General features: G+C 43.6%; 1 protein-coding gene and 2 long non-coding RNA genes across 5 annotated transcripts; 1 reads left to right on the top strand and 2 right to left on the bottom strand.

Annotated features, from left to right (window-relative positions):
• Nucleotides 1-881: 881 nt before the first annotated feature.
• Nucleotides 882-6,989, bottom strand: LOC128936799 (uncharacterized). The gene is made up of 3 exons (XR_008483007.1): nt 6,863-6,989; nt 5,187-5,368; nt 882-1,347 (listed from the first exon to the last, which is right to left on the bottom strand). It is a non-coding gene; the product is annotated as an uncharacterized LOC128936799 (long non-coding RNA).
• Nucleotides 6,990-9,045: 2,056 nt separating this feature from the next.
• Nucleotides 9,046-24,179, bottom strand: LOC128936798 (uncharacterized). Of its 3 annotated transcripts, none has more exons than XR_008483004.1 (8): nt 24,043-24,179; nt 23,357-23,449; nt 21,712-21,804; nt 21,381-21,593; nt 17,985-18,072; nt 17,154-17,381; nt 10,942-11,002; nt 9,046-9,299 (listed from the first exon to the last, which is right to left on the bottom strand). It is a non-coding gene; the product is annotated as an uncharacterized LOC128936798 (long non-coding RNA). The 3 variants fall into 3 exon arrangements; XR_008483006.1 differs by having other exon boundaries at nt 17,154-17,397; XR_008483005.1 differs by lacking the exon at nt 10,942-11,002.
• On the top strand, nt 14,326-20,557 carry LOC128936796 (ferritin light chain-like). The gene is made up of 3 exons (XM_054276025.1): nt 14,326-14,493; nt 17,316-17,462; nt 18,703-20,557. Exons 1-3 carry the CDS (start codon nt 14,326-14,328, stop codon nt 19,204-19,206), a joined length of 819 nt encoding a protein of 272 aa, XP_054132000.1. The 3' UTR covers nt 19,207-20,557.
• Nucleotides 24,180-24,413: the final 234 nt, after the last annotated feature.

Raw genomic sequence — 24,413 nt, forward strand, 5'->3', positions numbered from 1 at the left:
TCATTTATGAGCAGATTAATCAGAACTGCTGTACTACAGCAAGTCTACTATTTCTTTCAGTAGTATGAAATACAAGTATCTTTTCTCAGTTCAAACTAGTAAGCAGAGCAGAAACAATTCCTTTTAAATGGTATGTTCATAAAGCCTCTACAACCTTACAGTATTTAGGCATGCATTGTTTCTCAGCTCAAAACAAAATAAATGCCAGCACTATAAACAGATGAGATAAAGTCTGTAGGAAGAGAGAGTTGGTATCATTTATTGCAGTAATAAAGACAACTGGAATAAGATACAGTTTTGCATGTATTCAACCACATTTGTATTTTTAGCTTACTAATAAGAACACCCCTGTTGAATTCCCCTGTGATGATTCAGGATCAATATGCCTTAAGATGATTTGAAAGATTGATGGATTTTCAAAACAGTCCTTTTCTTTTCACAGATTAAGAAGGACATATTTCCATTGCTCATATACTTTGCTATTTACTGGCAGACTCCAAGATGTGAGACTGCCTAATCCAACCTCAGTTTAAGGGCAGTTACATCCCCCCTTATCTCCCCCAATGCTTTAAAATGTCCACTTTATCACACTGAAATCTTCAGCTCTAGAAAATAGATCCCAGATAAATGTCTGCACGACAAACTACTCTTGCCCATCTCCATCTCTATGGCCATGCCTAAAAGCTATTAATAGGTACAGGGAGTGGATGTGCAAGATCAGACTGGAATGTTTTGTACTCCCATGGACTGTATCAGTCACACAATGCAGTTGTTTCTCCAACTTGCATTCAGTGTGTGGGTTTTGATTTTTTTCTGTTAGTTTTGGGTTTGTTGGGCTGTGGTGTTTGGGTTTTTATTTGGTGTTGTTTCTAAAAAAAAAAAAAAGAAGAAAAAAGAAAAGTCTTTACCTCTCAAAAAAACCCCAAGAAGTTCACGTGATGTAGAGTTTCAATTGAAAATTAAAAAAGGTTATGGAAGATTTGCCACTTTTGGTGCCTGTGGGTAGAGCAGCTGGTCCCAGTTGAATAAAGGCAAGGATAAAGTCATCTTCATGAATGACATGGCAACAAGGGATACTGCTACCAAAAGCAAAGCCTGCTCCAAGGCAGCTCCTTACAAACCACCAGGAGGAACATTTCAGGGGGAGGGAGCTGAGAGCACAGCACAGGCACTGCAGTCATGTGGCAGCAGCTGCCAGGACGGAAGGGATGCAGTGTTTGCAGTCCTCCAGCCCTGCTGCAGACCTCCTGAGGAAGTGCATGCTTCAGGTTAAGTCAGGTCTTAGAGACACCCTCCAGCAGGCAGTGACCCAGCCAGCAGCACCTCGGGGAGAGGCAAATCCGCATCCTGTGGAAATGGCAGAAGACTGATTAATTTAACCCCACACCCTTCCTTAGAAAAGATAGTAAGAGATGGTGAGGAGCAAAATTTGTACCAATGTACCAGTTTCTTCTCCCTTCTTTGGCAGAGGAAAGGAGGAGCAGATTCCACCACATGCCCACCCCTCCCCTGATCACAGATTTAGCAGAAGGGAGGAAAAGGGCTTTTCTGCAGAGCCTGTGCCTTTGAGGCAGCAGCAGGGCAAGAGTTCAGTTTTACGACTCTTGGCCCCAACACAATTTACCATTTACAAACTAATCCTCCTCTGCTGGAGAGCACAAGGCCTGCTAAAGCTCTCATGTCCACTTCTGTGATTCTCCATTGTCCACAGTGACAGGGAGAAGGCGAAGACCTAATCGGTGTGTAATTCAATCGCTGTCCAGGCTGTGTCACAGCACAATGCTCTGCTTGTAGTGCCACGGGCTGAGGCAGCCAGCTACTGTTATGCCCCACAGCAGGTGTGAAGAATGTCACTGGCTCTGACTGTGTGCTGCCCCTCTCTCCAGGTCCATTGCTGACACCCTGTTCACTCACCACTTAAAGGCTGTTTTTCCTACTGGCAGCAAGCTCATTGTCGGCTCTCTGGTGAAAGGGCACTCTCAGTGTTTTTGACCCTGAACTGGGAATTCCTGCACAGCATAACATGGGCCTCATATAAAGTAAACCTCTTTGCTCTCCAGATCCCCTAAATGTGGAGGCCTGCTAACAAGCTCTTTACTTCTTTAGTCTTAATCCAGCAGTCGGTAAATTATGATCTACCACACCCAAACTGTTTCACTCCAATTTTCCTCATCAGACAGGACACTGGGCATTACCACACATCCTTTAGGATGGTTTAAATCCTTGGTACCTAACAACATCTTAACCAGCAAAAGACAGATGCTTCAAAAAATTCCTAGCTACATGTACGTTGTTAAAAACCTCTGGAATACCAAATTAAATGTGCTGCCACACTTAAATAAAGGCCCACTCTGAAAGTGGCATTTGGTTTGGTTTTTAGCAAGAACTCACTTCACCAAGATTTGAAAAGCTGCACTTTCATTCATCTTAAGCTCAAGGAAGCTGAGGAAGAGAAGTGCAGAGGAAGCAGGCAGGGGAGCAGCTGCCAGGTGATCAGGGGTGTGGGTATCAGCCAGCCATGCTATCAGACAGGTAAGGAGACAGCACAGAACTATTGCTGGTACATCCACAGGAGCATCAGAGGACAGCTCCCCTGGCACAGAGCTACACCACACACTGCTAACAGTTGTGTTTCTTTCCACATGTAACAGTGGATGTTCAAGGGATGTAAGAACAGAACACAGAAACACCCTACTCCTAACACATCTCTTTCCTTAACAGCCTTGAGAATTTCATTCATGTAGAGTTTCTGGTACTATTTGTCCAATTCCTTAATTTTCATGTAGAAGCAAACCAAACAGCAGGAATACCTGATGGAAGAGCTACGTTGGGGCAGAAATTGTACAGGCCTGTACAGCTGCAGATTTTCATCCAAAAGAATAAACAACCAAAGTCAGCTGCATAACCTTACCAACCCACGAAACAAATAAACCAAAATGGAAACAGCTTCCCTGCCACCACATACGTAACTTTAAATCAATATATTTGGCTATTTAGACTATTTCTGTGCAACTGTACCCATGAATTAATGGTTACCAATCTTACCTAATCCTGTAAAGGGATGAAATACTTTGTCACACTTGCAAATTCTGTGAAGGCAGTGAGCAGATGAAGAAAGATGATCCAGCTTCTTACCACTTGCTACAGAAAAGTTCATAATATTCATTATTCAAAATATGAATTAGACATCTGTATTTATGATGTTTAACAAGTCTCCCTTAGTGTGGAAGCCAAGTTGCTCATTTCACCCATACTCATCTACTGTCATCATCGACGGCTGATTTCCAAACATGGCCAGACACCAGTTTTCATGGCAGGGGTCATGAGACATTCTTGCATCCTGAATCAGGATTCAGCGATGCCATGTGCCAAGCCTTAGAAGCATGCAAAGCATTTACAACCGAGCACCTGCGGAAATCCCATTTCCTGACAAAGAGAGGCCTCTGATATTTATGTTTTCTCCTACTCTTAGGCTATGCTGTAATGAAATCTGGCCTGAATAATCCTTTTACAGCTGTACAAGGAAGTATCCTTGCTTAGCATTTACCCCTCCTTATGGAGGTTCAGTGGAAACCTGGTTGAGCAATCAATGAAAATATCTGAATGAAAAGTGTGGCCAATGGGATATGACAAAAATCACCCACAGGACAGGACACAAAGTGAGCCTATCAGAGGAAGTGGAAGGACTCTGGTAACTTCAATGAATACAGGTAAGAGGATGGGACTTGAGGAGTCACGTTAAACTTGGTGTTAATGCCAAGAGTGACATATGCAGACACAACCAGAGAGTGCATGCTCCTGGAAAGGGAGGCCAGGAGCACTGTTGCTAACAGCATGGGAATAATCTGAGAGTGCAGGACTGCATGGGAACCACTGCTAGGTCAGTGACAAGAGTTGAAGGGGAATAAATTGAAGGAATGCTGTAAGGGATTTGGAAAGGGCTGTTTGTGACGCCAGTGAAGGAAATTACTTTGAACAGCTTATCCTGTGAGATTCCCTGCTCTGCAAGGTACTCCCCACTACCTCTTCTGTAGGTCTGGGTTAACCTTACCCAAAGCTGCCCTGATCTCTTCGAAGGTTGGGATTCCTTTACTCCAAAAAACCTGCATCCTTGTCCTGTCCCTGTCACTCTAATCATGCTGCTGCTTTATCTCTGACACAAACTATCTGTGCCCCGTGCTCAAACTCTGACCTCAAACTCCTGGCCATCACATCTCTATATACCCCCAGGTCATCCTCTCTGCCTCTATTTTCTGGCACTGTTCCCTGTAGCTGCTTCACACCCCAGATTATCTCTGCTTTTGTTTCCCTTCCTCTAGCAGAGTGAGTGTGAAGCCCAGGCTCTCACAGGTAGCAGGCCATTAGCCTGTGTGCTGTTCTATGCCCAATCTCACTTTTGCTGGGCCCCTACTGGAGCTTTAAACCAGTGACTACAACCAGCCCTGCTGGTCTTTAGTGGTCCCTCAGCCTCTTTTTGGGAACTATTATCTATCATGGTACTGGGTAAGCTCTGTGGATGCAGAGTGACAGCCACTGTTCCCTATTTCCACAAGGAAATGCTAGAACAATTTTTGTCTGCTGGGTATAAAACCCAAGTCTCCATGGCACACTCCCCTGTTCCTTGCTTGTTGCTGATCAGTCGTTCCTCTGGGTCCTCCAGGGACCTCCCCCTCCTCTTGGCCATGACAGTGTGCATTCAAACAGCTGCTCAGGCTGGATGAAGCACCTGCTCTGGGCAGCAGCAGCTGGAGTTCATTTTGGGTCCAAAGGGCCGAGGCCAAGCAGGCTGACTGCATGTGCACTAATCCAGTATCATCACCAACTCCACCAACAACAGGTGCCCTTTGAAGAGGAAGGGAAAAACTATTTGGGGAGGAATCAGAGCTTTATAAAGGACATTATGGGCCAAGTCCTCAGCTGGTACATGCTCAGTTAAAGCATGTACCCTCTTGAAGTTATATGAGTAATGCTCACATACACAACCAAAAGCTTTGGCTCACTCTCAGTGCTGCTTCTCTTCTGTTTTCAGTTTTCCTAAGGATTTTTCACCTCCTCTCCTTGCCCTCCATTGCTCTTCCATCAATACAGAAACTTCCTGTCCCTTGCTTCAGACCAGACAGCTGAAAGTCACAAGCTACATATCCCAGATTTCACCATCCTCCTGTGCACAGGTAACACAATCTTACCATGTGTCCTTCAGTCCTGCTCGAGTCCTGGGGCTGGGTCCAGATCATAAGCCTGCAGCAACAGCAACAAGGGCAATCCATTCTGGAGCAAATGAAGCCAAACCCCATCAAGGTCCACTAAGAGAAGACTTTCAGCACAGGCATCCTAAGAATTGTCATGCACTTGTTCAAACCAGGGGTCCCTGTAGGACAGAGCATAATTTCAATGTAGGATCCAAACAAATTATGCAGGAAGAGAAAACAAACAAACAAACAAACAAGCAAACCTGTCAGAAACTATTGGCCAAACTGTCTCCAAGGCAAGTTTTATTCTTACCTCATTTTCATTTTGCTGGAAATTTATTTACCACCCAATACATATAAATCTCTTTTTAAAGTCCCTCTCAGTGTTCTGATAAACACCTGAACTAATGAAAGCCTCTATGTTTCCTTCTTTTCTGAGCCCTAATATTCTGAGCTCCAGAGGCCAGTTCTGTAAATCTGATCTCAATCATTGCAGTTACTCTTGTGCTTCTTTCTGGAGAACCTGGAAGCTCTCTGGAGCCTGAGAATGGAGCTGAATTCACAGATATGGCACTGCAGAGCATGGTTAAAAGCACTCTGCTCACACCACACAAGTAAAAGCAGGATTTCCAAATTCTTGTTTATGCACTATCAGAGGAAAACATGACCTTGCTGCAAGTTGCAGCCACAGCTGTCATAATTTTGTATCCCAAAATTTATTTTCCTGAGCTATGCATCTTTTAATTCTTGACTTTTCAAGATTCAGATTTAAGCCACTTTTCTCTTGGACCAGGTCTCAGCTGGGTTATATTACAAAGAGAAGCAAAGGGATGAGACACAGTTGGTAATGACAACAGCACAGGCAGAAAAAACACTCTCCAATCCATAACAGTCCCTGACATCTCACCCACAAGTACAGACAAGTGTAACCTGCATTGCATTGGCTTGAACATTTAAACAAGTCTCCAAGAATTTCCCCTGATGAACACAACAGTACAGGTCAGACAATTCCTCACCAAGGATGGGACAGACAGAAAACCACATGGGAACCTCCAGTGCTGGAAATGTATTCTCAGCTGCTGCAGACTCACACACACATTCTCTTTAAGGCTTTAACCACAGTTCCAAAGTTGGAAAACACCAGAACATGTACAAGCACACGCAGAAGGCAACCTTGCACACTTGTGCAGCAGTTTGGTCCACGTACATGCCTGAGGGAACCACTCTGCACCCTTATACTGAGCAGTAGAGATACCTACACATTCCTGCCATTCCCAGGCAAAGCAATAAAACACTGCAACATCTGACAGCACAGAGCTCTCCCTATCCCTCTGAATCCTCGCTGCCGCTTGCTGTCACTGCGCACATTTCACGCAGGCCAGCTGCACAGGATTTATTCGACCAGTTTTAGAGTATCAAAGCTAACTTTTTTTTTTTGTCTTTGCCCCAGGCAGGCACTTGGTATGCAGGATTTAAATCAGAGAACAAAATGTTCTGTGAAATTTGTAAATACTCAGCCCAGTAAATTCTAAATTCTTTAAAAAAAAACAAAAACAACAACAAAAAAAAAGGTGATAGCAACTGGAGTGGTTTAAAAATCAAAAAGTGAAGCATTTCACTGCATCACTGTGGATAATGCCACTGTGTGCTAAAGATCAGAATAATGAACTTACCAAGATTACCAGTTAATGATGCTGACTGCTTTAAGTGACAGGAGCCAAACATACTCTGAGTTCTACCTTTTAATTCCAGTGAAATCAGGAGAATGTTCAATTCAAAATTCAACAAATGCTCTGCAAAAAGACACTGAAATTGAAAAAAACCAAATTGTTTGATCCTTGCAGATTGGCAGAGAAGACTTTGTCTGGGACATACTGCCACAAACTTACTACAATCTATGATACTACCTATCATAGTAAGGTTTAAAAATGCATTTAAAGCCATTAAAATGGAATTAGGCAGAAGATGATAGGCAAAGACATACCCCAGGAAAATCCCAACACTAAGATAATGAAGATGGTCTAAAAGAGATGCTTTGACCAAAAAGCAGCAATAAAGGGCCATTTGTGACTGAACTAGAAGAGAAATTACTTCATTGGAGTTTAGCATTGCCTTTAAGGTCCATGATGTTTGAGTGAAATTATCCACTTCTGCTTTGCCTGATTCACCATCACAGGTTCCATCTTATTTCAAAATTTAAAACAAATATATTGCCGATGAATGTTCACATTAAAATTTCAAATCTCTTTTTTTCTCAAGCAGTTTCACCAAGACTTTGAAAGGATTCTTTTAAAAAAAATTATGATTCGTTATTTTTTGGTGATTACAAAAGCCAAAAACATTTAGAATCATTTCCTCTTCACCTACAAACATTTGACACTCCTCTTACCACAACTGTGGCTTTAATTTCTTCCCTCTAAAGCCAAGTAGCAAACGGCATCAGTCAAACCAGTTTAACTCCCAGGAGTCCCTGTACTTCAGAATAAGGTGCTCCTGGTACTAGCAGGGACCCTATGAACATTGATTATCAGTAGCATACAGCAGCAAGACAATAAATGGTTTCTGGACCTTTATCCCTTGCCCACAGTTTACTTCTTCTTGCCCAGATATTCTGAGTATGTACAAAGTGCACCTGCTCATGCAGATCTCAAAGAGGCCTGGTGTCCCCTCAAGGGCCACCTGGAGCACTGGGTGCACCTCCTGAACTTCACACTGCCTGGAAGGCATTACCTGGTCACTGATTTCAGGTGGCACAGGCTGCACACACACAAAAAAAAGGCTCTGCCTTTTTCAATGTGTCAAGTCTTATTTTCTCATTTACCCAAGAGTAAGTACAAATTCTAACCCACAGCTGTGGAAAGGAAGTTAGACTAGAAAGGCAAGTACACAAAGCAGACAAATTATGACAGACTTTAGGCAGTTTGGCATTGCACAACTCCCTTATGCAACAGATTGCCTGGGGGAAGCCTCATGTTTTCAGAAATTCCTCAGAATCCCCTTAAATATGCTCCAGTGCTGAGGCCCTGTGCCTTCCACCTGCAATTACTGACTGAACTTATGATATGCTATAGACAGATTACATGGATGAGCCTTACGTTTGCTGGCCTATGTTTTTTAGAAATGTGACCTGAAATAACAATTGCAGAATCTCAGAGGCAGAAGAACCCTGCCAATTTATAGAAACTTATTCCTAAGCACAGCCTCTTTAGAAAAACCAAAGGGGTAGTATCAGCCAGTAGCCCTTGAAATGAATAGTCCAGTTAAAACTCAAGTGTATTTATGAGAGCAGAAATGGAGATGGAAGAGCCAATGCTGCTGGCCAGGCTGGAGCTCCCTTAGCCAGGCTGGAGCTCCCTTAGCCAGGCTGCCAGTCCTCTGCAGCCACCAGGCTGGGAGCACTGACTGCTCCTGGGCTCCAGCTCTCCCTGCTGCCTCTGCCCAGCCCCAGCCATGGCCTTCCTCAGTGCTGCCAGAGTCTGGGCTCCTACAGACATGGTGAGCTGGTAAGCTGAGTCAGGACAGGAAATGATGCTGTGAATACGAGGAGAAAAGGCAATGGTGAACAACTCAGTGTAGGTGACTTATCAATGCCCAAAATTGCAGAGAGAGTGGTAGGTGCTCAAGAGAAAATAGGGACACACAGCTTCTAGACATGAGTTAGCCAGTGGGCACAGCCCAGTTTGACCTGCATGTAGGCAGTCACACAAACACAGCCACGTGCAGCTGGGCTTGAGATGCTATGGGAAAGATGATGCTAACAAGGCTAACTGGGCTGGGGCACAACAACAGTCACAGCAAGAGTCTGTCAATGCACTTGAGATGCACTTACATCTTCCAGGCTTGACTGCAGTCCTCTTAGAACAGAATTTTCCCCCAGGTCCAGGGAAGGGAGAGTGGAGGAAAGGGAGAGGATGAGGCTGTCTGAGCACTGTGGCTGTGCAGCAGTGGGAGAGAGCTCCCAGGCAGAAAGAGAAGAAAGGAGAGGCACCTGGAGACCAGCAGGAGGGTGAGGGCTGGTGGTACTCAGGCAGGATGTGCCCTGTACACCAAAGCCCCAGAGCAGCTCCCAAATGAGAAGCAACAGAGGCTGTCCATCTCCAAATTCTGCTCCTGGAAGGGTCCCATGGTAGAAGCAAGCATTAACTACATATAATATAACTTAAATACTGCAGAGAAAAAAATAGCCTGGGTTAGAAAACCCTCCTATATGCATTCTGTGACACAAGGTTTAAGATAAGCTTTGCTTGCATTTCAGAAACTCTTACAAACTTGTCTCCTATGTTAGCTTTAGACACAGCAGAGATCTGCCTGTCAGCTGTGGGCACATTCTGTTTGAAGGACAGATTTCAATCACTGAAGTTTCAAAGAATTCTATACATATGACAATGTTTTATGTTATCCAGCATTTGGAAAGTTCCTCGAGGAAGAACTTAATTGCCGAGGAAGAGAGGCAATGAGCCAACATCTCAACATCTGAGCCATGCAGACTTGTGCCTGGCAAGCCTATGGAAACAAAGTGTCTGAGATAAAAGTGACAACAGAATGAAAAATGTTGCAACTTTATCGAGCTACTGAAGCAAGGTTTGAAAAAACTCAAGGCAAAGACTTGGCTGGTTCCAGTGATGAGAACATCCTCAAACACCTCATCTGACTTCAAACACTGCAATAATGGATGTTTGGCAAACACAAAAATCTCAATGACAGGAAGGAATTTTTGGGACTCTAGAAAAGGAAAGCAAATGAAAACTAAGGTTTGGAGTACTTGAGGTGAGTGCCAAAAGAAAGGCATTTAAAAATTATTTCCAAAATTAAAAAAGTTAATCCAAGTATTTTTCAAACAGAATTTCATTATGGTACCTCATTTTATTAAACTGAATATATGCAAAATACGCAGATCTGGCACAGCATAGTAATTTTCAGTACTTATAAACCCAAAATACAGGCTTCTGTCTGTTCTGTTTGACAGCAACAAGAGATTGGCTTCAAAGAGACTAGGCTTTGTTTTTGAGCAATCCCTCTCTTGTATCACTAAAACATGCTGATTTCAGAGCACCATAGCAAACTGGTGCTTCCCACTTGTCAGTGACAAAGAGACAAAAAATATTTTCCAGAATGTCCATGCTGCAGCCTGGTCACAGCACTGCTGCCTCTCCAGGGCCATCTAATGTTTTGCTGATGACCACTTTCAGTAAAAGTCAGTTAAAAGAGGTTATTTTGCTATGCTTACTTAAGTAGTACCAACCCAAATTTCAGGCTTCTTTTTTAGCTTTATGAGTCATACAGTGCAAAAAGGCAACAAAACAACTCAGAAATCTTGCTGGCTCTTCCTCCGTGGATAAATGAAGTAAAAAAGAGAAAAAAGTAGTGAGATGAAGCACCTGTTGAGACTAAAAAATTGTAAGAAAAATGGTTAAGGGACTTCAAGTCCAATAAAAGCAATCATGAATTCATGGGTGTTCATATGAATCATTCCTAATTTCCTGCCAGAGAGCTTTGGTTTCACCTAATTACAAAACAAAATGATGAATGAAGTAGGCCAATTCACAAGCATACATATTGTACATTTATTTGTTTTTTACTTTTTCCTCACACAGCCCTCTGTTTTCATCATGGCTATTGATAGGCACTGAATGAGAGAAAACTCTGGCAGCATTAGACAGACGATTTGCAAAACACATGTAAAACCCATCACAGCTAGAAAGAAGCAAACAGATGGTAGCTGGAGAGAAGCAACAGCCACAACTCTTACTACCTGTGGTGAAAGAATAAACAGTACCAACTCCAGATCACAAAGTGCAGCCAAAAGAATCTAGCTTTAAATGAGAGATTTAGGGTAGAAAATGGCCAGATACAACTAAATGTTTGCAAAGCCCACTGACACAAACAATCATTTCTACTGCACTCTGCCAAAGAAAAATAGGAAAAGGAGTGGGGAGGAGCAGAGAAGGTATAGATTTATGTGTAAGAGAGCTTATATTGATGGAATTTTAATTGTAGTTCTGTATACCACACTGGGGTGTTTTGGCTTCCCCGTCTGCCATATACTTTCAACACACTTTAAAATATGTTGCACCAAAATCATGCCAAATCATAAAAATGAAAAGATACCTTTCATCAAGGCACATGCCTGTAATCAACCCTTTGATGATCCTTGTAGGTCCCTTCCAATCAGACTATTCTGTGATTGTGTGCTGAAAAGTCATAACTAAGAAACTGAACAAAGTGCCAGCTCCCTGGAATGCTGCATTTCCTGAGGTCACAAGCTTTTGGAGCAGATGATACCTTCCCTAGTCCAGATACAAATAGCATACCTCATGCTATGTAGCAAGAATGCCTATATTACTTTGTCATGGAATTTTTCCATAATACAATTGATAACCATGCAAATGGTGTGTATTTCCTTTAGTTCTGTGAAGTACAAAGCAAAATAAACTGAATGGTGTTCTTATAAAATGAACACATGGAGTATAAAGAATTTTACAGTCAGTTTTCAGATCAGTTCCATGCACCACAGATGGCCTTTAGAACTGCCCTTGTCTCTTAGCTGTCCATCACTGAAATGGGATAACTAAATATTGTTTTCTAAGGTTCCAAAGCCCATTAACACAGAGACAAACCTCTATTAGATGATATGCTCAGAAATTATCATAATAAATGCCCAATTAACTAAATACAACTACGAACTTTTCCATGGGGACACTGGCTAACTTGCTTGTTATTGTTATTTCACACTTCAAGTTATTTAAAGAAAGGAGGCCATAAAGTACTGATTTAGGTTGAGATGTCAATGCACACATAGAGGCACCACACTTGCTCCTCTTCCTCCTCCTCTGAGGGAATTAAGGGATTATTCTGGAATTATAAAACACTAGCAACTACTTTACAGGTCAACTACTTTACAGGCCAAAACAAGGACACCTGGAATGGAAGGAGCTAAAAGGTAGCTGATAGAGGCACATGCTTCCAGCAAAAGTCCCTAGTGCTATAGTGAAGAAAAGGATGCCTACTGAGAACTTCAGAATAAGGTCATACATTGCTCATTTAATGACTTTGGGTACTTATTTTAGGCTTGCAAACATTACAGTTATTACTCACATGAAATTTTACCCAAATGCTTCAATGCTGTTTGATTTTTTTGAGCGAAACTTCTAATTTAATTAAAACACAAAGAATCAGAACTAAAAAAAATGGATGAATAGGATAATTACAGCAAACAAAGAGGACTGAATATCATATGAGATGGAGGCAGTGAACAAGGATTATTTAAGTTTCTCATGAGCAATGTTCTCATATCTCTACATGACTACTGTCAGATGATGCATGCTGGGCTCTAGGCAGTCAGATCCAATAACAATTAAAACAAGTAATGAAAAATTATTCTGCCCTTAGCATCCTGGGCTGGTGGGGGAGTGGTTTGCTACAAAAATATTCCACAAAAGAGCACATAACATTGAGCTTACTAAACAAAGTCACCGAAGAGAAAATTATTGATTTTGAAGGGTGTTGAGATTACTCATATTTCCTCTTCACTGGTCAGAATCTATTAAAGGTAAAGAAATGTTCAAGAAATGCCAAGCTCCATCCATGTGGAAAAACAGTTGAAAAAATCAGTAACATGTATTGAAGTTACCGTACAAGCTGAGGGTTACTGGTAACTAAAATACTGAAGATAGGTAGCACCAGTTCAGCACCAACATTTTTAGCACTAAACCAAAAAACCTAAAGAATTTACCCTGTAGCCAAGACATATAAACACATTGCTAAATTCCCAGGACTTTTCAGAGCTCACTCCCTCCTCAGAATTGCCTCTGCATAGATGTTCTCACCAGCCACTCCAGCCTCGGCCCAGCCTGGTCACACTCTCAGATGCTGCTGCTGGAACCAGAGGTACTACTGAATGTGACTGCCTGGAAAAGGGCTCAGGTCTTACATTAGAAGAGTTTTATCCATGGTTTTTCTACCCCATATAGACAATGTATTAGAGACAGGAAGCAAAGGAGAGCCAGCAGGTTACACTGTCTCTGCACAGCTCTGATGTCAAAGAGAATGAGAGGCAGCAGCTGGGACTTTGCCAAGAACCAAACTGAGGGAGCTACAACATCCTAGATCTGTTGGTGCCCTGACCATGTGTGTGCAGCACAGCACAGCTTCTGTCCCTTGGACATGTGTGTGCAACACAGCACAGCTTCTGTCCCTTGGGCATGGGTGTGCAGCACAGCACAGCTTCTGTCCCTTGGACATAAGTGTGCAGCACAGCACAGCTTCTGTCCCTTGGACATGGGTGTGCAGCACAGCACAGCTTCTGTCCCTTGGACATGTGTGTGCAACACAGCACAGCTTCTGTCCCTTGGGCATGGGTGTGCAGCACAGCACAGCTTCTGTCCCTTGGACATGCTCTGCACCACAGTACACATAACTGCACATCGAGCTGTTGGCTTACAGCCTGCCTAGGAGGGGCAAGCAACAAGTGTGTGCATTTCCTAAGTTCTGCTTCTGATTGTCTTCCCTGCTTTCTTCTATTATCCTGCTTAAATAGGAAATACTTTCACTTCAGTTGTGTTGCTCTGTTTGGAAAGAAAATGAAGACATATCAAACACACAAGTTTATGTTTTCCTTTTATGTTTGTAGGACCATCTTGGGATATCCCAAACCTGTGACACATGTACATGTGTAATCATAAACCACTGAAGAGAAAGTACATACTGGAATGTTTTATTAAGAACATTCTTAATAAAGAAGACTTTTCCTCAAGTCAGTCTTAGTCAAGATTCAATGTTTTAAAACCACTTCTTCAGCACAAGTGTGCGGCACGACTTCAAGCAGAGGCCAAGTTAACACATCTGCTTAACTGTTAAGGTAAATGTTTTATGTCAGTGATTCACTGTTCACGCTGTTTGCCGGCACCCGCGGGTTCTCCGTGCTGTTCGGAGCTGTCTGCGCTCCCGGCGCGCCTGCCCAGGGCCCTTGCACACACGGCAGTCCCCGCCGGCCCCCCCGCATCGGCACACCCACGTCCTCTCTCCTCCTCCTCTTCCCTGGGCGGGCGGGCGGCGGCGCGCAAGGTGTGTCCCAGGTGCCCGGCTATATCAGGCGGCACGGCGGCGGCACAGCGGCGGCCCCATGGCGGCGCCGGCCATGGCCGAGCCGCGCTCCAAGCGGCCGCGGGTGACGCTGCCCGCCTGCCCCGCGCACCGCCCGCTGCCCGGCAGCCGCGTCCGCCACGGCTTCCCGCCCGCCGTGGAGGAGGCGCTCTGCGGCCTCACCGGCGCGCAGCTGGAGCTGCACTACTGCCTGCAGGCGCTGGTAAGGCGGCGGGCCGCGCACGGCCGCGGGAGGCACGGCGGGCTGCGTGTGCCCCTCTCCCACCGGCCGAGGGGAGAGCAGGTGCGGAGCCCGGCTGAGGAGGGTTTAGAGTCGGGCAGGGACGGCACAGCGGTGCCTGTGTCCTGGCCCAGGGGGTTTGGAGGCTCTCCGGGCTGCCCGGCCCGCCGGCGGCAGCGCTGCTGCCAAAGCCGCGCCGCGGCCGCTGCGCCCGCACGGCCACGGAACAACGAGGAGGGTCCGTAACGCGCGGGCTGTGAAACTAACGAGCGCGCCTGTGTTTTGGGTAATTCACAGAGGGCCTTTTGCCCGGGGAGAAGGGACAGGAACAGGGGATGCTAACAGCTTTGGAGTATATTTGAGTGGGTTTTCTCCCAAACTTTTGTGAATAGTTGTGTGTGGTTAACTATAGTCTGTGAACATCGTGGATGGCTTAGGTTTCTTGCTCCACAGGAATGAACTTTGGACATGAAATCATAAAAGGTATCACTGATACCATGACAAATTCATGCAAGAATTATATCTGGCTACATATCAAGTGTTAATGCAAACATATAACTTAACAGAGACATTAAAATTAAAAAGTCAAAATTATCAATGCCGTAACTTCTGATGGCAAGCATCCACGGGGAAGCAACACAAACTATATTCAGTATATCCCCAAGATCTTTCAATTGAGTCTGGTATCAAGTATAAGTTCAATGAAAATTTAAGTATACAGTAAAACCTGTTAAACCTATGTAAGAAAAAAGTTGTAGTGATTGGCAGCTGGATGTGATGGAGAAAGCTCAGAAATTGACTGTGGATAAATCAAACCTAGAAATGTGAACGTCCTAAATAGTGAATTACTGACACAAAAGATTTACCTTAAAAGTTAAGCAGATGTGTTAACTTGAGCTTCACTTCAGGTTGTGCTTCACACTTTCACTGAGGAACTGCTTATAAAACACTCAATCTTGGCTGTGCTGTCAACAGAAACAGGAATGAGTGACTTGAGGAAAAGGTTTCTGCAAATAAAGCAATGAATGTTCTTAATAAAACATTCCAGTATGTGCTTTCTCCTCAATGGTTTATGGTTGCATGCGTCTGTATGTGTCACAGGTTTAGGTTATCCCAAGAAGGCCCTGAAAATATAAAAGGAAAACATAAACTTGTGTGTCTAACATGTCTTCATTTTCTTTCTGAACGTAGGTGAAATGAAAGTATTTCCTATTTCAGCAGGGTAGTAGAGGAAAGCAGAGAAGACAATCAGAAGCAGAACTTAGGAAATGCACACACTTGTTGCTTGCCCCTCCTAGGCAGGCTGTAAGCCAACAGCTCGATGTGCAGTTATGTGTACTGTGGTGCAGAGCATGTCCAAGGGACAGAAGCTGTGCTGTGCTGCACACCCATGCCCAAGGGACAGAAGCTGTGCTGTGCTGCACACCCATGCCCAAGGGACAGAAGCTGTGCTGTGCTGCACACCAGGGCACCAGCAGATCAGGGCATCAGCAGATCAGGATGCTGTAGCTCCCTCAGTTTGGTGCTTGGCATAGTCCCAGCTGCTGCCTCTCATTCTCCTCACTATCAGGGCTGTGCAGAACCAGTGTTCCAACCAGTGTAACCTGCTGGCTCTTCTTTGCTACCTCCCTGTAATACTTCTCTTTATGAGACACCCATACCATGGATAAAATATTCTAAAAATAAGAGCTATTATGTCTGTTAGCATGGTTAAATATGGCAGTGATTTAAGTTGTTGCTTTCCCATACAGAACAAGGCCAGCAGAGGATTTATGGTTGTAATATTTCTGAAATTAAAGAATGGCCTAGGTTGGAAAGAACCTTAAAGATCATCAAGTTGCAAACCCCCTGCCATGTGCAGGGACACCTTTCCCAAGACCAGCCTGCTCAGAGCCTGGGCTCTTGGCAACCTGTTCTGGTGTTTTACCATCCTCACAGTAAAGAGTTTTTTCCAAATACCTAATGCAAACCTGCTCTTTCAGTTTTAAACCATTTCCCCTTGTCCCGTCACTGCATGCTCTTATAAAAATTCCCTCTCCATCTTTCTTGTAGTCTCCCTTCAGGTACCATAAGGACACAATTAGGTCACCAGAGCTTTCTCTTTTCCAGGCTGAACAAACCCAATTCTCTCATCCTTTCCTCACAAGAGAGGTGCTCCATCCCTCTGATTACTTTGTTTCCCTCCTCTGGACTCACTCCAACAGATTTATGTTCTTCCTGAGATGCCTTCCCAGGCCTGAGTTATATATTATATTGAAGGTGTATAGTTCAGTGGCAGTATCCATTATTTTGGAATACCATTGTCCATAATAAAACTGAGAAACAGATCTAAAGTTGTGCTTGTATTTGCCTCATCTTTCTCATACCTTTGAAAGCTAACTTTTGACTGGAATGCAGGCCTGCAGGGATAAATTTTATGTTCCCCATTCTGGCAGTATGTTTAAAAAACAAAACAAAACCCCTCCCCAGAACACAGTTACAAAACAGACACATGCTAACCACTCATAAATAAAATATTCTGAAGATCTCTTAACTGCTACTGCAAGAGCAACATCATTACTACAGTTGCCTGACCAATATTAAAGGATAGAAGGAGTTCTAGTAGAAGTATAGATTTTTCACTTCATACTCTAACTACTCACTTCATTTATTGTAGAAGTCAGATCAAGGTCTCCAAAGTGATTGTGCTTTGTAAACAAAATACCTTCCATTGGAAGGATCTCCCATGTTCTGTTAAAGCCACATTCTGCTGCAGGTGAGTCCCATATCTGGCAGATCTTAACACTCTTGTTTTGTGTCCTTAGGGTGAATATTTTGATCAGTCACATGTGGCTCTACCAAATATTTCAAAGTTCTTCCTGCATCAAGCTCTGGAAGAGAGAGAAGCTGCAGAAGCACTGATGAAGTATCAGCAGGAAAGAGGAGGCCATTACTGCTCTAAAACCATCCAGGTGGGTAGTAGTCAACAAATTTTCAAGCAGCTATGATCCATTTAACTTAGTGAATTATAATGTTGGTAATTCAGATCTCTGCATTCACCCATTATTAGATTTCCAGTTATAATTTATTTGGCATACTTGTGTACATGGTTTTGTTCTTGATTGTGATGCCTAGAAACTGTCACACATACTGTCCTAACTCTATGGGGTTGCTTTCCAGCCCAAAAGAATATGAACAGTTTTCCCCTTTCCTTTTACTCAGCTGGACACTGCTGTTTCCAGTATGCTGTAATGGATTATGACCCCTTAAATTGTGCTGAAACAGCCCACTTATCTCCTTCACACTGAACCTAAGTGGAAGCTTAGACATGACTAGCACTTAAAAAGAGTGGTAAGGAAGGAGAAACATCCAGCTTGGGGCAGTAATTAATTTCCTAAATTAGAGCTCATAACAGAATTTGAACTAAGATCTAACTTGGGCTTGCAAAGGTACAAAGGAATAACTCAAATGTTTTCAGGAAAAAAATAACCCACCTCATTTGTTTAAGACCAAGAGGCTGCTTCTCTTCTACCAAATTAGTTAATGCAGAATGCTCCTCTTTTGTCCATCATAGCAGTTAAGCTGTAGAAAGTAAAAAGACTATTGTTAAAATCTTTTTTAACACTCAGTTTGCATCAAGGATGAGCTTAGGACTTCCAGTACTTAAAGGGGGCCTACAGGAAAGAGGAAGAAGGACTCTCTCAGTGTTAAGATGAGGGATAACAGTTTTTAACTGAAAGAGGGCAGATATTTAGGCTAGATATTAGGAAGTCCCTCTTCACTGTGAGGGTGGTAACACACCAGAAAAATTTGCCCAAAGTAGTAGAGAATGCCCCATTCCTGGGAGTGTTCAAGGCCAGGTTGGATGGGCCTTTGAGCAGCCTGGTCTAGTGGAATATGGCAAAGGGTTGGGACAAGATGATTTTAAGGTCCCTTCCAACCCCAACCATTCTGTGATTAGATTTCCTGGTGTAAGAACCCTCTTCAGGCATAGCTGCTGCTGTGTAACTCTGTTCCTTGAAGAAGTGCTTGGATTCTGCCACTTGAGTTTAAAGCATGCAAAAAACAATAGATGTACCAAAGTGGAAGCAATTGTTGCAAAATCCTAGTACAACTTTTATAGAGCACCAGGTTAAGTTGCAGGAATCCATTGATGAATACAGACACATGAGCTGTTCTTTTGAGTAAATACAATTATGTCTTTGTTTTCAGAAACCAAACTGTGATTATGCAGTCGGTCTGATGAAAGCCCTGGAACTAGCAATGGTACAATGGAAAACTATGCTACGATATTTTGAAGAGCTTTATGCCCTGAGTGTTGAAAATGCAGACCCTCATAGTGCCAGCACTATCAAGAAACAATTTATTGGGCCCAAAATCCAGAAGATCAAGCTGATGGGAGATCTGCTGACCAATGCTCGCAGGCTTGACTGTTCCCAGGATGGCAGAAATAGTCTTGGGGATTACTTTATGGACCGGCTGCAGAAAGAGTTCAGGACCAGCATAGAGCCTGAGTCCAGTGATCACTGCAGCCCCTGCCCGCCTCTCCAGCAGCGCACAGGAGCTGCAGAAGGTCTGAAGAGACCCCAGAGAGAATGCTCCCAGCACAGAAATGGCATAGGGCCGATATATGCGACCATACACTGCACCACCATGCTGCCACAGTGTAACGATGGCACAGCAGCAAAGGTGAAGCAGGGCAGGGAGGGCCTTTAATGCTCAGGCTGCTGCAGCTACAGGGCAGCTCCTTGGGCAAACCTGTTCCAAGGGTGGAGATGGGACCAAAACTCTGGAGACACAATGCTCTGTCCCTCCTCCTGCTTTCCACCCCATCCCCTCATCCTGTGCAGAGTCACAGCTCAAAATCTAGCCCGTACCACTATTTGCTTTAAATGATAGCAAGGTCGCCAGCTAGATTGTCACATTTATCTATGCAATTCTTCCTAGAAGCCAAAAGTTCTTAAGATTTTTCTTTCTCTTAAATGATTAATAGGATCAGTTAGTGCAAATTATTTTAAGAAGATATATATAAATTTTATTAAAACAAGTAAAAGAGAAATCACTGCACCTTTAGTGCAAGGAAACTTTTACATGGCAGAATATCCAAATATTTAGTTTTATATTACTGAATATATAAATATTTAGTTTTATATTACTGAATATTATACTATTCAGTATTTTAAATTACTAACAGGTATGGTAAAATAATGAACTTTTTAAAAAGACTCATTCAAAAACAATGGGTTTTTTGTCTTATTTCTATCATAGTAGCCATTTAAATAAGTAGACTAATGCATTTACTGATCAGCTGTTTCTAGTGGTATACTTCAGGATGAAGCATGCAAACATTTCCTCAACAGTGGGAATAAGAAAATGTGCTGATTTCTTTGTAGTTATTGCCTAGTTGGCTTTTCTCATCCTCAGAAAGCAGATGAGAGAGAAATTAGGAGTTCTCATTAGATGGGAACTTTAGAGGTTCTAAGGCATATTTTGCAAGTGTCACCAAAGAGAGTAGCTCCTTGTCCAGACTTAACATAGGATGATTGCTTTAATTCTAATACAGAGCCCTATCTCAGCTAGCTCACTAAAGGTATTACTGTGGCACTCCTGCTACTTCTTATATTCCCTGTTTGGTCCCAAACAGGGGCATGAGATCCTAGTGAAAAAACAGCACGCTTTACTAGAATTGCTTCAGAGAGAATGGCCACTCATTAGTTTTGCCTTTTAATTAGGGCAGTGTTAGCCAGCTTGGTTCAAGTGCAGAGGTGTCCAAATTCCTCTCATTAGTCCCCTACCAGAGTGCCTCATTCTGTCCCCTGGCTCCCAAGGTCACCCAGGAAGAGCAACTGGCTAGATCAGCTGCCTGCACTTGGGGATTTTTTGTCATTATATACATCTTTTATGCAGTTGGGGTTTGATTCATTGGAAGATGGCCTCACACTTTCGTGTAATACTTTAGCTGGTACTCCTGTTTTGCTTGAAAATAAATTCACTTCCATGTCTGTATCTCCAGTGTATTCCTCAATTCACCACCCAGGCATGCTGGTATTATTCTCCAAGAGATTTTGCATATGTATACAAAACTGGGCCAGTATTTTTCTGCATCTGAGAAAGTTGTGCATGATGGAAGAGTATGACAGAGTGAAAATAAATGCCAGAAAAATGCATTACTCTAAAGCACTTCACAATGAAACATTTTTAGTAAATTCTGATACAGATACAGTTAAGTAGCAATTTCTGCAAAGCCCACCTTCTGTTGGTGTTGTAACATGGGACAGAAAATTTCAATGCAGATGTTTTCCCAGTCTTTTCTGTGAATGTGGTTCAACTTTGGGGTGGGGATGGGGAACACAAGCACTTTTAAAACAACCTCTGTATTCATCTATAAAAATACTGCCATGTGCCACAGAATGGCTCAAAGCACTTTTAGAATCATGCTAGATTTGCCTGTGATTGCTCAAAGCACTTTTAGAATCATGCTAGATTTGCCTAGAGATTGCTGCTCTCTAATACAGCAGGAGTCCAAAATATATTTCCATCTGGGCTAGATTCCATCACCCATCCTCATGCTGAGCATACCTTATTCAACAATTAGTTCCAGTGACTGCAACTCAACATGAATAAGAGCAATGGAATCCTTCCCCCTCAGTATTAAAATAAAGCCCACTAAGTGTGACCAGAGCAAAGCTACTAACTGAATTCTAAACTAGTGCTGTATAAAACTACTCCATGTACTACTAGTAATGTTTGACCTACTTGTACAACAACCTTCACCTTTTAAAAGGTGATGATCTGAAACATAGTTACAGCTTCCTCCATGGTTTAGAGCATTTAACAGAGTCCAACATTACAAAGAACCTGACTTTTACATTTTTCAGAGCCAGACTTACTTGCCTCTAATTTTTCCATGAAGTAGTGCCATGTCTGTTTCTCAGACTTCTCATGTTCATCTTCTAACCAAATGTATCCACACACTCTAAGAATTTAAGTCTTTTTCTCTCCCTTTTCCTTTGCCAGAACATGTTCTGAGCCCTCTTCCTCTAAAGACAGTTCTGTTAATTCCAGATAAACTCACAATCAGCTGTTTCCCCAGCCTCTATCCTCTGAAAAAGAAAAGAGAAATCAATCAGTTACTGTAGATAATAAGCTCTTCTTGTCCCCATGCTGCTTCTGCTGAGAGGGCACACACGCTCGTGAGTATGGTCTCAGATTTAACAATACCTGTCAGGTGTGCATAGGATGAGTCTATCCATGTTTCTCAACGTAGGAAGTACAATCTGCTTCTGCCTTCCCAGCTTACTTTCCAATCACATCCTGAAAAGCAATATATCAAAGATGAATGTAGAATAAATTAAGGGCAACAGCTGTTATAGAAACTTTGCAAATTATCTTTTTCTGCTGAGTGCTTGTTGAGCCACACTCCCTGCATCTGTACTTCCAAAGCAATGCCCAAACAATCCAATCACACAACCTGGGACAGCTCTGAATAGCCAGTGTAGCACCAGTACCCTAAATATAGCATCCAAACTGGAAGCTCAGGAGAGACCTATCTTAACTGAAATTATGAGTTACAGCCCCAGAGGCTTTCAAAGAGGTTTAACAACAGAATCCTTGTAAAAGCTTGCCATAATCACCACCTATGGTTGCCTGCTCTCAATGTCCTTAAAACTTTCCAAGTGGAGATTATTCTATCCCTCATCCTCTCCACTATGGCCACACAAAACCCAGAAGAGCATTCTCGGGGTTTGTTCTTTGCAAGGACATTTTTTCAGGCCTCATTGTAGATGGCAACATCTTTCTGGACAAATCTGTCTTTGGGAATGAGACTGGAAAGTGTATGTTAGTGGTGGCAGCAAGGAATCACAGAATCAGAATTGTTAGGATTGGATGGGACATCTGGAGATCAGCATGTCCAAACCCAAAGAAGTGTCCTCAAGGGCACCTTCACTGGAAGACTGCTGTGTGGAATTTACTCTGTGGTCATAGCCTTCTCCTGACCTTTTCACTTGGAGGAATTAATGCACTTGAGCCCACATTCATGGGCAATTATCGGCAAAATCCCTGTGGTGCTTGTCCAAGCCCCACTGTTTGTTACTACTTTGCCCAAGCTAACCCCTACTCACTCATGTCCACGAGTGTCTTTTCCTGGGATCACATATAAGCTACAAACACACAGAGGCAGAAAAGGCTACAATATCGACTAAATATTAGGTAAAATTACCTTTTTCCAAAAATTAAGCCAATGGTCTGAAGATAGTTTAAGTGTCTTGAATGGGTTACACTGCCAGCACAAAGCCTTGATATCCCATTTTACATGTTCAGTTGTTACAGCACAAAACTCTTTCTCATTTAAATTTATTTTACGTTATTGTGTACCTTGCACTATTTTGAATACAAATTATTTTACTTTGTTAGCTGTTCAATAAAGATTTAAAATCAACTATCTTTATTCCTTCTGGATCAAAGAACATCTGTAATAACATTGAAGTGTCTCCACAAATTTGCCAGACACAGCTGGAAGATACATTTCTAAATGTGTAGGGGTGGTCAGTAGCTGATCTCCCTCCTTGGGACATATTGCTTTTCAGCATTGGGTACACTGAAAGAATTAATTTCTACATATAGTTTTATCTTTAAATAAAACTTATCTTTTAGAGATACTGACAGAATGCAACTCACAGTTCTCATCTTGGTCTGTACTCAAAGATATTTAGGTAAGTAGAAAATGGGGAGTGCAGATTCGGAATTTTTTGCCAAAAAATTTTACCAAAAAACAAATCGTGTAACAACAAAAGAAGCCATCATCATGGCAGCCCATCTGAGAAGTCACAGGGACTGGGAATTGATCATTGATGGATGTTTTTACCTTTTGCGATTCTGTCAGTCAGCCCCTTGTCCCACTGGAGACAGAGCTTTGCTGCTCATTTTGAACAAGCTGAAATTTCGCCAACATTTATAACTGCAGAACAGAAATTATTTTTAGCTTGTGGGACATTAAATATATGCACTACTCTTTTAATCATAAAGTCAGTGAAATCACACAGCTGAATTGCTGAATTCCACTGAGAAAAACCTAATTTCCCATCTCAAATGATACTCAAAAAAGCCAGAGTAAAAACTCTGGCACCCTTGACAGGCGTTACCAAAACTCGTCCCATTTCCCCAAGCTCCAAACTCTGCCACTGCTAGAAATAAATCCTTATCGGACGAGCCGTCCAACTGCAGCGCAACCACAGCAAAACGCCGCGGCACGGAGTGCGATCCATCTCTCCCAATGTTTCCGAGTGAAGGTGAACAGAGCTGGAGGAGGAACCCGGAATGGCAGAGTTCGCAGGGATGGATTCCAGAGGGAGGAAGGCTGGCTCACCGCGGGCACGCGGCTGGCTTCCCGCTGGGACAGGCCCGCAGCGCCACCGGGTGGCCGCCACCTGCCCGTCCCGCGCTCCGCGGCGTCCCCGCTTCTCCCTGCCCCGCACCTCCCGGCTCTTCGCGGTGTCCCCGCTTCCCTCTGCCCCGCACCTCCCGGCTCTCCGCTTCCCCTCTGCCCCGCACCTCCTGGCTCTCCCTGGTGTCTCCGCTTCTCCGCCGTGCCGCACGGTCCCGGCTGCCCGCGGTGTCCCCGGGAGCCCCCGCAGTAATTACCCTTGTGGCCGCGGAGCCGCGGACAGATCTGTCCAGGGGCTGGGAGCTGTTTCCCTGTGAGGAAGAAGCTCACATCAGTGTGTGCGGGGACAGCGGGGCGCGCCGCTTTCCCCCCGGACGAGCGGCCAGCGGCACCCGGCACCTTCGGGCATCGGGGCGGCCGCTCTCCCTGGCGCGGCGGCAGGGCGGGCTGCTGAGAAAGGAAAAAAACAAGCGGGGGAAATGTAGCCCTGCGCGCATCCGAGCGCCCGGGCTGCCGCTGCCCCAGCGGGACACCGCGC

This window comes from Melozone crissalis, unplaced genomic scaffold (genome assembly GCF_028551555.1).
Source record: "Melozone crissalis strain CALT ecotype California unplaced genomic scaffold, PUWL_Pcris_2 ptg000018l_1, whole genome shotgun sequence".
NCBI lineage: Eukaryota > Metazoa > Chordata > Aves > Passeriformes > Passerellidae > Melozone > Melozone crissalis.

What these genes read in the sequence shown, in the direction of transcription:
- LOC128936796 (XM_054276025.1), top strand. Translation starts at nt 14,326, where the DNA reads ATGGCCGAGCCGCGCTCCAAGCGGCCGCGGGTGACGCTGCCCGCCTGC. An exon ending in ACTACTGCCTGCAGGCGCTG is followed by an intron (nt 14,494 to 17,315) that starts GTAAGGCGGCGG and finishes TTGTGTCCTTAG; the next exon opens with GGTGAATATTTTGATCAGTC. An exon ending in ACTGCTCTAAAACCATCCAG is followed by an intron (nt 17,463 to 18,702) that starts GTGGGTAGTAGT and finishes CTTTGTTTTCAG; the next exon opens with AAACCAAACTGTGATTATGC.